Genomic DNA, 15,281 nt, shown 5'->3' on the forward strand with positions numbered 1-15,281 from the left:
GTGTGCATCTCCGCATTGGAGAATGCCCCCACTTATCCTTATTATTCGATTGGCTGGATTACAACAGGAACACTGGGCCTGAGCAGCTGCAATGCCGGGACAGGAACGATGACATCATGTAAACTGGTCAACTCTGCAGGTCCATCGGAATGAACAAATGCATCTCCATACTTGTCCCCAGGTTCACGACTACTAGTACAAGATGGTTCACAAACGTATGGATGTGCGTGTTCGGATCATGTCGGGCAGCCAAGTCAATACCTACGCTCGAGCTACCTACGCTGCCAGCGGCCAGTTGCCAGATGTCACTTGCACCAACAAGTGCTGAACGATGATGTGCAAGTCCAGTTCCCTATCAAACCCTTGGAAACACAGCCCATCGTCCTAAATGCAAGAGTTACCGTACCTGCCACCGCCCATTAGACGCGCCCTTCCCCAGACATCGGACGACGTGACTGCTGCCTGCCTCCCTTCCGCGACCGCGGGCGCCCAGACTGGACCTGACCCAGCCACCAGTAGCAGGCACCATATAAGGTCCGCTACCTAGCTCGTCTACCGCAACGGGGCCCTGTCGTCTTATGGCGCAGTGGTTCCTGTTGATGAAAACATTGCCGGGTGCGCGGTACTCGAGGTACAGTTTTCGTTGGTCACAGCTGGGGCGTTGTGGTTCGTTCCACAAGCTTGCCTGGGCGACTGAGCTTTTTGCTTCGCTTGTTCAACTTGGTAATGGCTGACGAATTTGAATAAGATTCTCGTATTTTTCTTTTCTGTTCTGGAGGTGTAGATGGAGGGGCAATGTCATTGGGGACCCCGTTGATGACCAGGACCTTGTCGCCGCTCCATGCCCTGTTCTTCGCGATAAACTCACGTTGATGGTCTTGATCTCGTATGCCAGGTAGCCAGACACACCGAGTCCACTTGCAGCACGAAATCCTGATTATGTTGATGTCATGAACACAATGAGAACAGCCATGTATCTGCAGTTCAACCAGTCAGCCAGCCGCATCACACAAATCCAGAAGTATACAAAGAAACGTCAAACTTACGCAGCACAACTCCCAAAGATCTCATGCTTCTTTGCCCTCGTACACACACTCAACACCACGCCAAATGCAAACGCGCACGCAACAATCAAGCCCATGATCTTGGCTAGCGTCTGTCCAGTTACTGCCGCGCTGTTCGTCCCTCCGTCTGCCGGGCCTGAGCCTTCCTGGGTCCAGGAATAGAGCGGGACTAAAGGTAGACATAATAGGCAGAGCATGAGCAAGATCAGAATGACCATCTTGAGGAAGTGGACGCGGGCAATGGAGAAGAGGTTCAATGCTGCGTGCTTGCTGTCGGCATGGGTCTTGGTATGAGCGTTGGCAAAGATGTACTGAGAGATGAGTTAGTTTTGGGCTCAATGACTCTCGATAATATGGAAAGCTACCGACCCGTAGTGGTGCACAGTTGTACTTGACCAGTAACTGCATGATCACCCGATCAAGCCAGGCGTCGTCTCTCCCTGCTTTGAGGGTTATCATGTCGGACTGACACCCAATGTATCGCTCATGTCTAAACAGAGGCTCTTTGGCTCGGAAGAAGTTTTCGAGACTTTGGATGTCAAAACGGGATGGTCGGTCGAAATTGGCGAGGTCGTTGGACATAATGAGAAGTTCGCCTGCATCCCTGAAGGTCAGCCAAGTGTTCCATTCTCAGCATCTTTGTGTTACTGCTCCGTCTCCAGGATCTGGTTGAACTGAAGAACACTGCTGAAACACTAGAAAATAAGGAAAGAGAAAATAAAGCATACCATATGTCTTGAGTTTCTCCGCAATTTCTTCCATCAGCCGTCCCCTCACCTTCAGTCGATCATCATCCATCTCCCTCGTCCTGAGGAAGATGGCCCTGTGTTTAACATCATACTGGTCCATCCTGTGCAGCTGCACTTCGAGGGCTCGTAGTTCATCTTGCATGTGCAAGAGCGTCCGGGATTGTAGGTAGCGGAATTCCCGAAAGATGTAGCCGTCTTCATGAGAAGAGATGAAGCGGGCAAGCATAGGGTAGCCTTCTGGAGCATCGTTTACTGTGATGGTGTTAGATTTGAGTTCCGGTCACAGGTCAGCGAAAGTGTGGTAGTACCTTGCATGTTGACATAACTTGCAGGCTCTTCCATGGGATTGATGTAATCGAGATTGGGATATGGGTCAAGACTGATGCTGTTAGGTGTATTAGCCAGTGACTTGACGGTCGAGCGTGAGGCTCAAACTGAGTGTACCTACCCATCAATTCCTTTCTCTGGCCCCCCTTTCGCCCGAGTCCCTCCCTTTTCCAAGTCAACAGACCATGCTTTGTGATTTGCCCCCTCGACCTCAGAAATCCCAGTGCCCACTGACCGTATGGAAGGTTGGTACTGCTGTGAAGGCATCACGTTCGCCACCTGCGTACTTTCTAAACACTGGGCTAAAAGTGAGGCCACCGACACTCGTCTTGGATCTTGGGCACCAACAGAAGAATCTGAAACTCAATTGGGCGGCTACTCGGAGTGCAGATAATGTCAAGTGACTTTTCGACGCTTCAATCTCGGGGAGGAAGTCAAAGACATGCAGAACAAGGAAGCTTTCGCATCCCACCTCAACTCGACTTGATTCAACTGAGAACAGTGAGGACCGTTTCTTGTTCATATCTCTCTTCTCTTCTGCCCGCGACCATTCCTGTTTGCCAACTGGCAGACGGGCTGTGGCAGCATACTGAGGGGCTCAGTGTAACCATATTGGGGCGCTTGGGGGAGACTTGTACGGATTTGGAGGGTTTGACTGCATCGAGTGCTACCAAGCATCCGTTGCGTGCGTTGGGCTGGTCAGGGGTAGGTATTGAGGCGATCTGGGATCCTCGACGCGGGATTCGACGGGTTTTGGCAGATGGGACTCAAGGACCTTGCAGCTGTTAGCCTGATCAGTGTTGGGAGAACGCCTTGCCATTTTCGTGGATGGCTCGACCGGTGGATTCGAGGTGGTTGACGTCTGTGATGGAAATGAGAAGATTTGCCCAATGGAATCAGTAAACATGGAGACAATTGAGGTCAAATGATTCTGTCATTTCCTTGCCCTTTCTCTTGATCTGACTCCTGACTATGGGCATTGAGTTGCGAGTTCAACCAGCGAGTTGTGGGTTATGACGAGGATTGAGAAAGGTGGATGGGCACTGGGGAGTTGTGGACAGCTGCATCGAGGAGTGCTGAGCCACAATTGTTGGCTGCAATTGATATGGGCTGGCGACAAGATGGATGGAATTGATTGGATGTAGGGGTTGAGCCAAGTTGGACTCGTGATGGTCGAGAACATTGAAGCAACTGCAATGCCAAAGGAGAAGACAGGGACGTTTGGCAAAATCAAACCGTGTCGTGTTCATGAGGAAAAGGAAGTGGACAATTCCATCGAGTTGAGGATTGCTCCTTCTATCTCTTGTGTAAGAAATGCAAACCCAGTTCTAAAATTCCAAAATGTCAATCGTGCTTGCCGTGCCATGTCATGTCCCAATGCTACTGCCAAATCCCACTGAAGGGCTCCTCCATATGGGGGGGTATCAATGTCCCGTGTAGTGTAGCGCCCGAATACTAATGCAATGTCGTGTCGGTCATCTCCCGTTCTGATCCATCCCCGTCTTTGATGCAAAATCCCCGCCGCCAACTCGGAAACAGGTGTAGAGGTATCGTCAAATGCTCGCAAGAAACCACCAAATGCAATGCCCGAAACAAGAGGAGGAAAGGTCGTGAAGCGTCGATGTCCCGTGTCCCCGAAGAAGTGAAGAGTTGATGAAGAAACTGGGGGAAAGTGGAAGTGTCCCACTGTCCAGTCGCGTGTCGATCATGGGCCCCCGGTAAGCGCCCAGACGACCAAACTGGTGTCTGACTGGCTGCAGAGAAATGCCCCTGTCTTGCGGGGGATGCGTCGACCCGATGGGGTGTGTGTTGAAGAACTCAGAGAACGAGCTTGTAGCGTTTGAATGTTGGTCTGGGGTCGTCTATCGACACCCCCTTTATGCTTGCACACTTGGACTTCTTGGTGGCCTCCGAATGAGATGGAGATTTGGATCCTTCCTTGGGTTTGGGAGACGATGGCTTTTTCGATTCATTCTTGGGAGAATAACGGTTGACGTCCTTGATCGTCGGGAGTGTTCCTTGGTCTACTTCCCCATGACGTGCGTTGTCGGGGTCTATTACGGGTTTGCCATCGCTATCACGAATTTTACCTTTTCGGTCCTGGTGGTTAGTATGCGTCTTGTGTGCGAATGATGAAGAGATCTGGTGGGTGGGCTCACTGGCGAGAACACGGGCATCCAGAATTGGAGCGGAGCTTGTCTGATTGGCCCAGTCAGTGTTCTGCAGAGACATGGATGGGAGCGATATGCAGAGCAAATGCAAAGTTGTGCATGTGCTACAAGAAATTCTCACATTTGTATTATCGTAATGCCCACTGACCCCTTTGGGGTGAGGTGGTTTCTCGCCTTTTTTGTCTGATGAACCCTGAGAAAGTGGGGGAGCACTGTCAGCGCCATTCGCTCTGTGTGAGTGCAGATGAGTGGTGTCTTTGGATGTCTGACAGGGGCAATCTGCGACCAAGTGGGCAATGTGACGTTGGAGGACACTCGGCCAGGTACGTACCATGGCTTCTGAATAGCTGCAAAAACACCAGAACTTGAGGTAGAATCACGATGGACCAGGCAAAAAAAACGGCGAGTTTTGGAAGCAATGAGAGCGCTGAATTCGTTCGAGTTTGAGCTTTCTAGCTATCATAGCGATCCTTCTCTCTTATAGTCTTCTACTTTCCCATACAAAAACAGCTTCTTTGTCCTGCAAAGAGCATCCAAAACCCTCTGTACGGGCTATGTCTGGTGTTTCTTTGTTGACTTCCAGCAAAATGTCAACCAAATGGTCGTTTGGACTGCTCCTGACATGGAGGTGCAAGGCACCGCTGGCGGATTTCTTTGTTCTCAAAGTCTGCCATATGTACGTTGGTTTTGGGATCTGAAATAATGCTACCCTGAGCCAGGATCTACTGTTCAGCCATTAAAAGGGTCGCTCACAGGACTGGACCAAGCCAATCAATCTCCTTTCTGGAACGGGATGTTGGTGTATCCTGGATCTTCAAAGGGGCTGAGATGTCCAAGTGATGGTCCCATTGAAAAGGATACGTACATCAAGAGCTTCTACAGGTATTGAAGTTCATTGAAGGTCAAAATAATAGAGTGTCTTGGAGAATCGAGTAGTCCTAGACTGCTGCCTTTGACATTCTACCACCAACAGGCGACCCTCTCTGTTCAGACTCCACTTGCCTCTTTGCCTTGCCCGTTGGTCACTCATGGTCTGTATTCATTGAGGACATGCCCTTGACCTGCCAGATTTCTGGATCCTCAGCTCTTTTTCGGTGAGTGACCTTTGGCGATACTATTTGGTGTTCCTGGTCACTTTGCGCGATTTCACCTGGAATTACTGGGACATGATGACATTGCTTTTAGGTCCAGCACCTTCATGCTCTTCATTGGTACGCTTCCCATATAATACATAGTACTCGTTTGTAACACATCTGAATGGGGTCTTTGTCTTGTTTACTCGGTTGATTACCCCCTTTCCTGCACCATCGATCCAGAACCAGGTTGGTGGAAAGACGAGATGACAGGCCATGTACAACGAAACACAGGCGGGTTAGGGTACCAATGCCAGGAACAGGGAACGAATCTTGAAAGCAGGAACAGTACAATGATCGATACGATGAGTGGACGACGAGTGGACCGGCATCAGTTCCCGTCGTTATCAGACGAACTCGGTTCTTTATCGGCCACCCCCACCTTCCACAGTGGACTAGGTACGTCATCGAACGATACCAATTAGTGATAATTGTTAGTGCAATCCGTGTACCTTGATGGTCCTCGCCGTCATCGCAAGCAATTCCCTCCTCTTTGCACTTTGTCGGATATTTTTCAAGACATTGCCCTGCACATCTTCCACTTTGCATCTTTAACAAACGTTCACATTGAGTTGTGAAAGACGCTAAACAAAGGCTCGGCCCGCACCTACAAAGCTCATTGTGCCCTTTTGGATCCCGAATTTCTTGCAGTGTCCCATCATTTTGCAAGCAAACAACAACACCATTGATTCCACATTCCAACCACCCACAGGCGCCACAAACGATTGACGTCTGCAAGGGAGAGCGCAACTACTTACCACCAAACCCCCATCTTGCGGCTCTTTCATCAAGACACCCCTTTCAACGACAGACCATCAAAAGTCAACACACCGACAACATGGGCGGCGCACAGATCACAATTCCCAACCCCCCTCCTCTACCATCCCACCTCCCGGACAATGTTCTCAACCTGGCAGTCCAAATTGAGCGCCAGAACCTCCCAGACAATGTCCGCGAGTCGCTGCGCGCATTCCAGCGTGCAGGATGCTACATTGCCGCCTCCATGATCTTCCTGCGCGACAACGTCCTCCTCCAAGACAAACTCCAAGTTTCGCACATCAAGCCCCGACTCCTCGGTCATTGGGGAACATGCCCCGGCCTCATCCTGGTCTGGTCGCATCTCAACGTTTTGATCCGCAACCATGACCTTGACATGATTTACCTTATCGGCCCCGGCCACGGCGCCCCTGCCGCCCTCGCCTCTCTATGGCTCGAAGGCTCCCTTGAGCGCTTCTACCCTGGCGAATACGACCGCAACGCTACTGGCTTGCGCAACCTCATCACCCGTTTCTCCGTCCCCGGCGGTTTCCCTAGCCACATCAACGCTGAGACCCCAGGTGCGATCCATGAGGGTGGTGAGCTCGGATATGCCCTTTCTGTCTCGTTCGGCGCCGTCATGGATAACCCCGATTTGATCGTCACTTGTGTGGTAGGCGATGGTGAGGCGGAGACTGGCCCGACAGCAACAGCCTGGCATGCTATCAAGTACATCGACCCCAAGGAGTCAGGTGCCGTCATCCCCATTCTGCATGTCAACGGCTTCAAGATCAGCGAGCGCACCATTTTTGGGTGCATGGACGACAAGGAGATCGCCTGCTTGTTTAGTGGCTACGGATACCAGGTGCGCATTGTGGAAGACCTGGAGAACATTGATGACGACTTGCAAAGCTCCCTGGAATGGGCTCTAGCCGAGATCAAGAAGATCCAGAAGGCTGCGCGAGAGGACAACAAGCCCATTATAAAGCCGAGATGGCCAATGATTGTCCTCAGAACGCCCAAGGGATGGACGGGTCCTAAAGAGGTGGAGGGCCAAATCATCGAAGGATCCTTCCACTCCCATCAAGTCCCCCTTCCCAAGGCTGGTAGTGATGAGAAGCAACTCCAGGCTCTAGACGAGTGGCTTTCCAGCTACAGGATCAGCGAGCTCCTTGATGATGAGGGCAAGCCTACTGAGGCCATCACTCGTGTCTTGCCCAAGCCAGAGAAGCGGCTCGGTCAACTCAAGATCACATATGACCCATACATTCCTCTGAAACTGATTGACTGGAAGCAGTTTGGCGTTGAAAAGGGCATCGACGAAAGCTGCATGAAGAGTGCCGGCAAGTTCCTCGACAAGTTGTTCCAAGAGAACCCCAAAACCCTCCGGCTATTCTCCCCTGACGAGCTCGAGTCGAACAAGCTCAACGCCATCCTTGATCACACACAGCGCGACTTTCAGTGGGACGAGTTCTCAAGGGCACATGGCGGCCGCGTCATCGAGGTTCTCTCCGAGCACAATTGCCAGGGCTTCATGCAAGGATACACTCTCACAGGCCGCACCGCCCTCTTCCCCTCCTATGAGTCCTTCCTGGGTATCGTCCACACCATGATGGTGCAATACTCCAAGTTCGTCAAGATCGCGCGTGAAGTACCCTGGCGTGGCGACCTGGCCTCCATTAACTACATCGAGACTTCAACCTGGGCGCGTCAAGAACACAACGGTTTCTCGCACCAGAACCCCTCCTTTATCGGCGCCGTCCTCAACCTGAAGGCCGAGGCCGCTCGCGTTTACCTCCCGCCCGACGCCAACTGCTTCCTCAGCACCGTACATCACGTCATGGACAGCAAGAACAAGACCAACCTCATCATCGGCTCCAAGCAGCCCACGGCCGTCTACCTCTCTCCCGCCGAAGCAGCCGAGCACTGTCGCCAGGGTGCCTCTATCTGGCATTTCGCCTCTTCACCCGACCCCAACTCATCCGCAGGAAAGTCGGTACAAGAACCAGATGTAGTCCTGGTCGGCATCGGCGTCGAAGTCACCTTTGAAGTGATCAAAGCCGCTGAACTCTTGCGCTCTATTGCGCCCACCCTCAAGATCCGCGTCGTCAATGTGACGGATCTGATGATTCTCATCGAAGAGTCCAAGCACCCGCATGCCCTGGCCAAGTCCAAGTTCATCGAAATGTTCACCGCCGACAGACCGGTGTTGTTCAACTACCATGGTTACCCGACGGAACTGCAGGGTCTCTTGTTTGGGAGGGAAAAGGCGGAGCGCATGGACGTCGAAGGTTACCAAGAAGAGGGAAGCACGACCACACCGTTTGATATGATGTTGAGGAATCGGGTCAGTCGGTTTGATGTGGCGAGTTGGGCGCTGAAGAGGGGCGCGGAGAGGAATGCGGAGGTGAAGAAGGATTTGGAAGGGCTGTTGGGTGACGTGGATAGGAGGGTGAAGGAGGTTCGGGAGTTTATTGGGAATGAAGGGAAGGGTAAGTCGAACCGAACCGGTGGAAAGTTGGTGAAAGGCAGAATGCTGACGAGTGACACAGATCCCGATGATATCTACCAACTGCCCAAGTTCGAGTAGAATTCTAACCCGCAGGAGCTATTGAGAAAACTGGGCCTGATCATGGGGATTGTGGCTTTGGGGAGTCGTGGAGTTCCTTTTGTGCACCTCATGGGGAGGGGCTCCAATTGGTAGATTGTGACTTGATGGGAGGAAGTGCTTGGGTACTTCTATGGAAGGTACTGACTGTGGAGCGATAGTTACCTCTAAGATGGCCAGGATATCGTGGTGCATTGATCGAGAAAAGTATCTTTCAATATAAAATTATTGACCATACTTATTTTCTTTCTTATCCGAAGCAACCGGCATTATCGTTTCGACATGGCAGCGAGACAAATCAGAGGGGCAGGCATTCTTGCTGCACTGGAATACTTACGGTACCTACTCTTGATGAGCCTCTTGGTAAGACTGGTCAGGTAGTGAGTTGATGGATTATTTCTACCCAAAAGGGAATGTAGACACTGAATGTATAATACCTGATTGGTCACTCCGAGTGTTTTGAGGTTTGGACGGGACCGACGGGAGCTCGGTCCACCCTCCCTCGATCCACCCTTCCGCTAAACACCCACTACGTACCACTACGTGCCACTATAAGCCCAACCACAGCACACATATAAAAAAATGGAAGCTTCGATGTCAACACTTCATCAGTTGTCTTGGCAAACCTTCACCAACTCGGCGTGGTGACACACGGATATTAGCCACGGGATTCCCGTCCAGTAAAAAACAATATGCACATTCACACCTTTTCAATTATATGTACACCGGTCCCAATCTTGTTGCTACTACTGAGCTTGAGGTGTAATGGACTGGTCGGCGGCATGGCTGACTTCGATTTCCTCCGACTGAGCATGTCCGATTTCTTGACGAATGGGGCACATCAAGTTTACCTCTTTTCTCGCCCATCTCCGACGCTTAGCGGATTGCGGAGCAGTCATCATTGATGACAAGCGCGTGCCTAGGTAGTGACGAAAACATTGTTATGAGCCCCAATCCGTTTTTTGTTTTGTACCTACTTGTGATCGTGCAAGGCTTGGAAGAGGACGAGGCACGAGGCATCATCATCCAGCCATCCGTCAGCGAGGGCTTTCCTGGTTTGGTACTTGGATCATGGGTCGAACAGTGAAGTCTTGGAGCGCTTGTTGCCCTTTCAAGAGAGAAACTGTCTCCCGCAGAAGAGGCGATATAGGACAATGGCAAGGGTTTGTGACGCCGCGGAAACCTCTGATGGGTATCAATCCCCTCATACCTCTCTCTATCTCTTTCGAGGCCCTCAAGACTAAAAGATAGGCTTTTAAGACCAGGTGAAACACTTGAGAGAAAGCCAAAATCCGTTACTCTTTATAATCAGTAAGACTTTGGCTTTTCTGTACCGGACTAACAAACAAACACACAAACAAACCAGGGCTGGACTGTATTGCTGCCATTGAACTCGTTTGTCTCTTAGTCCCAGCCAGGGAGCCAGGTAATACCAAGTCTGTGCTACTGGTTCTCCAAGGCCGGCCAAGAACAAGACGAAAAACATCTGTTGACAGCGATGGACCACAATCCGCAGAGTCAAAGAGCATGGACATCAGTGGACAGAGCGGGTGAGCTTTCGAGACATTCTTCACCCAATACGAGGTGGACCGAGATAACTCGACAGCTTCAATGCAGCATCGTAGGCTGGGAGGTAGAGCCGCTACACCACCGGCCCAATGGGGACGTTCGACACGAGAACTGTCCACGAGAACGGTATGGTGGAGAAATCTCCTGCACACACATAATGAATAATTGCTTTCAAATCATCGGTAAAAGACCGTAGCTGGGGTAAACCTCTTGTACAAAGTCAGGTCCCATACGTTGATTCGTGAATTCGGAGATGTCGAGCACAGAGCTGGGGGTGAAAAACATCGGTCGATAAAGGATCTGGACCTCTTCATCTTGGTCAATGCTAATATGTGTTGAATTAACAAGCTAGGGTACACTCTACCGTCCTCTGTTCCCGTTGAGGAGAGGTGGCAGGACAGAACTGGGATGTTCCAATCCGAAGTCGAGGGAATCTTTTCTGGACCAGGGCCTGAGACAGGTTCATTACTCGAGCTTCAACAACAGTGAATGCCGGCTTGAGGGACCCCAAAAGATCACGAAATTGGTATAGGGGGTGAAAGTTGGGGGAAAGATAGGTAATTGTTGCGCGAGGTAGTGGGTAGAAGGAATCCATGCATGATTGCATGTTGCAGACAGGCATTGAAAAGGCAAGGGCAAACGCAGCATTCAGGGAAAAGGGCGGTGAATGCCATCGTATAATCCAACGTTCCTTCCTGTTGTCATCTAAAATAAGTCCTGTTTGCTGTCTCAACGAGTGACTGTGCGTTCCGGAATGCGCCTTCCATCTGGCCCGACTCTGCAGCCTGTAATGGAAGGAACTGTAGGTGGCAAACGGTCCCGGTTAACATTTTATACCAGGCAAGGAAACTGGCTGCCGGCTGCCAGAAGTCATGTTGGATCATGGAAGTTGCCGTCATCACACCCTAAACCTTGTGTTTTTCCAACCTTCAACTCGACCCCGGAAAACAAGGATTGCAGATCATACCCGCGCCCGAATCTGCAGCAGCAGTATTCTACATGCTCCGCTGCAGAAAGATAGAGATCCAGATTCTTCGTCTTGCGCCAATTGACAAGACCGGCGAATAGGCCGCGACAGAGTCAAATTGCCAATTGATGAGGTTGCCAACTTTGGACCTTAAGCGAGACAAGCCTCGACAAGCGACACCACAAGCGCGGACGACGATACCTGCATACCCTTTACCTGCTTCAGGTTTTTGCATCTTTGCCGCCGTTTGCTAGGTCAACCCTGACATTCTAGGCCTTTCGTGCAGAGTCGCGGTGAAGTTTGACGCCTGGAAACGTCACTCGTGCTTCGTACTCCACTTGTCGCCTGATAATAGAGAATACCGCTGACCGAGGACGCATCGGAAACAGTCAGTGTAAGGAAGGACTCCATTGCGCCTTCATGGTTGCTGGTACACATCTCGGCGGATCGAAAGGTCTCATCGGCTTCCCGCGCCTCCCCGCCTTTTAGCGCCTACTATTGACGGTTCAGTGCCGCCTACAGCGCGCCCCCCGCTGAAGCACCCGACATCTGCCAACGTATCGAAACATCAAATACACTCTACTACAATCATCCCACGGGTTCATATGCACAGGGACTGTATCCGCGGTCCCGGCATCCGGGAAAAAAAAAAGAAAACTACCAAAATGATGCCCACCATGCCGGTCGCTCAGGTCTTGGCCTGCATCTACTGCGGCTCCCAACTCTGCTCAACCGCCTGTTACCCGACTCACAAGGACCAATACACCTGCCACGTCTGGCGCTGCCCTGGACGGAACCCTGTAGCGCCTGTTCAGCTTCCGAGCGCTGCCACCAGCCACGCCGTCCAAGCCCACGGAAGCGGGACCAGCCGTCCAGCACCAATCTACACAAACATGCCGTCGACCACTTTGACGTACAACAACTACCTACCCACGAACCCTCAATTCGAGGTCTCCCCACCCGCAAGGCATAGTGTCGTCGCCGACACGTTTCGGGGTGGACCACACGAGCATTCCCCTTACCAAGGCATGTGGCATGTGCAAAGTGGCAGGGGTCTCTTGAATGAAATTGGTTCCGAAAAAAGAAATATCGTTCCTTCGCTAACTGTTATACATGCGTCATAGGCTCCAAAACTACAAGGAATCCGAGGCCGCCCAGCGCCGTTATTAACGACTCTCTGAACCCATCGGGTCAGCAGACACAGGAACAAAGCAATCAGACTTTTCGGGCTTCTCAACCTCCCCAAACAGAAAGGGCAGCTGGTCCTGAAACTAGCACTAGCGGCGATCCGTCTGTCACCAATTGGACTCCAGACTTCCGCCGTGGTTTTGAAACGGGGATCGCCATGGGCACGGGCATGGGTTTAATGTTTGCTATGGGTCTCCCGCTAGCGCGCCCACAAGAGACTCGCCAAGGTCGCCGAGGCGAGCGTGACAGCGCTGCCGGGAGCCACTCGAGCCACTCGCTGTGCAACATTGCGAACGCCATGATCGATACCCGTTCCGATGACGCCAGCGACGACGCCCAAGGTCGTCCAGTGGAGAGGAGTGAGCTCCCCGCCAAAAGGCCGGACAAGGAGGAGGCCAGGGTTGACCGGAAGTTGAATGTGAATTGATGAAACCAGGCGCGGTGATTACCAATTACTAACTTGAACCCAATCGTGTCAGCGTACCGTGGCTATGGATTTGGGGTGCGGGAATGGCGGGAGTGCGAGATCGCATGGGTTTACGGTATTTACTGCATTGAGCACCGCGAAGGGGTTGCTTTTTGTCGCTGATGGTTCAAACTCGGCCGAGGGTAAGACACAATGACGGTCGAGTGGGGGTTCAGGTATACACATCGTGGGAGTCGCCGCATCCAGGAATGCCAAGGGAGCCACATCTGGACAACCACTTAAGAGAAACTCCTCCGCTATGGATGCCGTATGTACATCATCCTGGCTTGGAGGCGCCTGCAGAGCAACCGGAACAGGCGGATGGCCCGACCGGATGGAGCCTTTCCACGCCTACATTAGGTCGAGCTTTTGTGGCCCGTGGGGAGGGTCTGGGGGGGACCGCTAGCTAAGTACCTACCTTACCTACCCTGACCGGTGAATCAAAAAAAAAAAAAAAAAAAAAAAAAAAAAAAAAAAAAGAACAGTACACACACGATCACCCTTTTTTTTTTTGGAGAGCCCGTGTGTAGTCTTTTCTTTGAACGACTTGCCTGGGTAACACCCTCATCATGTTGTATCATGAAAATTCCAACAAACAAACTCTGCTAACCAGCCAGCTATGTACTATAGCGGCATGGCACCGGAGCCTTCTTTTTTCGTCACACAAACGCACACCTTGGCAAAAGTGGAGAGGATGCGACGGTCCAATCTGCCTTGTCCTCCCGACCCCGAACAGGACGCTTGGTGGTAACAGTTGATCTAATCTTGACGGCGCAGTGCATGCCGCCTGCACTCGTTTGTCCTTTTCTGTCTCGCCGATGCGTCCGTCTGTCTCTTTGGGTGAAAAGCGAGCTGACGCCGCTGCTCTGTGAGTGGCATAGGTGCCCGCCCGCACTGGCGTACAGACTGTAACCCCGGGCCGTCTGTTGCAGTCTCTGCTTCTGCCGCGAATGCTGCTTGGCGGCGCTGGGGTCTGGGGGATCCAGACGTTGTGTTGGGCGGCTGAGGGACTTTTGGATGCACGATGCATCATTTTTTCAGCTCCGGAGTTATCCCTTCGGGAACAAAAGGCAGCCGTATTAGGCATGCCTCGGTGGTGTCGTCGTGCATGGAACGGTACGGCATGGACGGGGTTGGTCCCCGAACCCCTGACTAATGCCAGGGGGGAAAATGGTGGACATGGATCCGCTGCCATGCGCTTCTGCACGTCTGCACGCGACACCTACAACTGCAGTAAAGCGTGCCGGAAGGGCGGAAGTGGCCCGGGGCGACAACAAGGTTGAACCTTTTTCGCGGAGGTCACACGGCGGCAAGATGCCTCCTTTTTGGCCCAATTCCAGGCTTCCAGAAGCATCCGAACATGTGCGAAACGCGGTCGGCGATATGCGATCTTTTCACGCTTGATCCATGCCGGTTTCCACCCATCTACCTTTTCAGCTCCATAGCTTCGCGACACACACCAAACCGAAGCAAACGGCCACATGGGATGGGATTTGCCATGACACGCAGCAGAACAAGCAAGCAGTAGTGTGTATGTACGTATGCGCGCACCATACTACACTACACTACACTACATGGTAGGGTCGTGGTCGGTGATAAACGGCAGCTACACTACACAGCGCTAGACCAGCCAGGGGCAACAGGGTTGGGCCCCATGCGGAGTCCCCCGAAAGGAGTTCGTCCATGGGCGAATTTCCTGATCGCAATGCAAGCAACACCGGCCTCCTTCGTTTTCTCAGCGACACAAACCTCAGCATTAATACCAACAATATGCCATCATTACTCAGCGAAGCGGCTATCTGCAGGCTATCGTCCGAGCTTACGTATCATTACATATGTCTACGCCGTTATTTGCGGCCTCGTATTGTGCACGAGTTGCTGCAACTCGTGGCTTCGCTTCGGGGTAAGACGTTCATGGGTTTGCCGTGTTGGTGGTGGTTTGGTTACACCTACAAGTCCGCTAAAAAGGGAATAATGCCATGGCTCGAGAAAGGCACAGCGGTGGTCCAGCTTATACATACATATACCACTATGAGCTCCCCCATCAATTCCTCGTGTGCTTTTCAGGTCCTACACTAGCATCATCATCGCTACCCCCGTATTAAGCTCCCCTGTGCAACCCACCTACCCTCGTCGACTCCAACTTCCTGACGACACACGGCCACGAGAAAAAGTTGGTTCCGACTTCCGAGGCTTGGCTAAAAACAACCACACTGTTGATTTTTTTTGGCTTTGTCACCCCCCCCCCTGGAATTTCTTGTGTCCCGTCATCTTGGACCCGTC

General features: G+C 52.0%; 5 protein-coding genes across 5 annotated transcripts; 2 read left to right on the top strand and 3 right to left on the bottom strand.

Annotated features, from left to right (window-relative positions):
* Positions 1-918: 918 nt before the first annotated feature.
* B0T23DRAFT_135656 (uncharacterized protein) lies at positions 919-2,533 on the bottom strand. The gene is made up of 6 exons (XM_062832264.1): positions 2,262-2,533; positions 2,122-2,198; positions 1,793-2,065; positions 1,434-1,660; positions 1,047-1,375; positions 919-977 (listed from the first exon to the last, which is right to left on the bottom strand). The coding sequence occupies exons 1-6, from the start codon at positions 2,405-2,407 to the stop codon at positions 938-940; spliced, it is 1,092 nt and encodes a 363-aa protein (XP_062692624.1). The 5' UTR covers positions 2,408-2,533; the 3' UTR covers positions 919-937.
* Positions 2,534-3,958: 1,425 nt separating this feature from the next.
* B0T23DRAFT_428469 (uncharacterized protein) lies at positions 3,959-4,372 on the bottom strand (the record flags this gene model as incomplete). Its single annotated transcript, XM_062840139.1, has 2 exons — positions 3,959-4,230; positions 4,300-4,372. The coding sequence occupies 2 exons, from the start codon at positions 4,370-4,372 to the stop codon at positions 3,959-3,961; spliced, it is 345 nt and encodes a 114-aa protein (XP_062692625.1).
* A 1,910-nt stretch (positions 4,373-6,282) lies between these two features.
* B0T23DRAFT_316814 (D-xylulose 5-phosphate/D-fructose 6-phosphate phosphoketolase) lies at positions 6,283-8,790 on the top strand (the record flags this gene model as incomplete). Its single annotated transcript, XM_062834960.1, has 2 exons — positions 6,283-8,692; positions 8,753-8,790. The coding sequence occupies 2 exons, from the start codon at positions 6,283-6,285 to the stop codon at positions 8,788-8,790; spliced, it is 2,448 nt and encodes an 815-aa protein (XP_062692626.1).
* Positions 8,791-11,913: 3,123 nt separating this feature from the next.
* Positions 11,914-13,040, top strand: B0T23DRAFT_135735 (uncharacterized protein). Its single transcript, XM_062832265.1, has 2 exons — positions 11,914-12,370; positions 12,469-13,040. The coding sequence occupies exons 1-2, from the start codon at positions 11,950-11,952 to the stop codon at positions 12,957-12,959; spliced, it is 912 nt and encodes a 303-aa protein (XP_062692627.1). The 5' UTR covers positions 11,914-11,949; the 3' UTR covers positions 12,960-13,040.
* A 447-nt stretch (positions 13,041-13,487) lies between these two features.
* On the bottom strand, positions 13,488-14,437 carry B0T23DRAFT_135749 (uncharacterized protein). The gene has a single exon (XM_062832267.1). It carries the CDS (start codon positions 14,191-14,193, stop codon positions 13,576-13,578), a length of 618 nt encoding a protein of 205 aa, XP_062692628.1. The 5' UTR covers positions 14,194-14,437; the 3' UTR covers positions 13,488-13,575.
* Between the last annotated feature and the right edge of the window lie 844 nt (positions 14,438-15,281).

This window comes from Neurospora hispaniola, assembly GCF_033458365.1.
Source record: "Neurospora hispaniola strain FGSC 10403 chromosome Unknown B0T23scaffold_4, whole genome shotgun sequence".
In the NCBI taxonomy this organism is placed as follows: domain Eukaryota; kingdom Fungi; phylum Ascomycota; class Sordariomycetes; order Sordariales; family Sordariaceae; genus Neurospora; species Neurospora hispaniola.

Excerpts from the sequence above, each read along its gene's own strand:
- B0T23DRAFT_135735 (XM_062832265.1), top strand. The coding sequence starts at position 11,950 with ATGCACAGGGACTGTATCCGCGGTCCCGGCATCCGGGAAAAAAAAAAG. Across the intron at positions 12,371-12,468 it reads CGAGCATTCCCCTTACCAAG|GCTCCAAAACTACAAGGAAT; the intron begins GCATGTGGCATG and ends CATGCGTCATAG.
- B0T23DRAFT_135749 (XM_062832267.1), bottom strand. The coding sequence starts at position 14,193 with ATGGCAGCGGATCCATGTCCACCATTTTCCCCCCTGGCATTAGTCAGG.
- B0T23DRAFT_135656 (XM_062832264.1), bottom strand. The coding sequence starts at position 2,407 with ATGCCTTCACAGCAGTACCAACCTTCCATACGGTCAGTGGGCACTGGG. Across the intron at positions 2,066-2,121 it reads AAGTTATGTCAACATGCAAG|TAAACGATGCTCCAGAAGGC; the intron begins GTACTACCACAC and ends ACACCATCACAG. Across the intron at positions 1,376-1,433 it reads ACAACTGTGCACCACTACGG|TACATCTTTGCCAACGCTCA; the intron begins GTCGGTAGCTTT and ends CTCATCTCTCAG.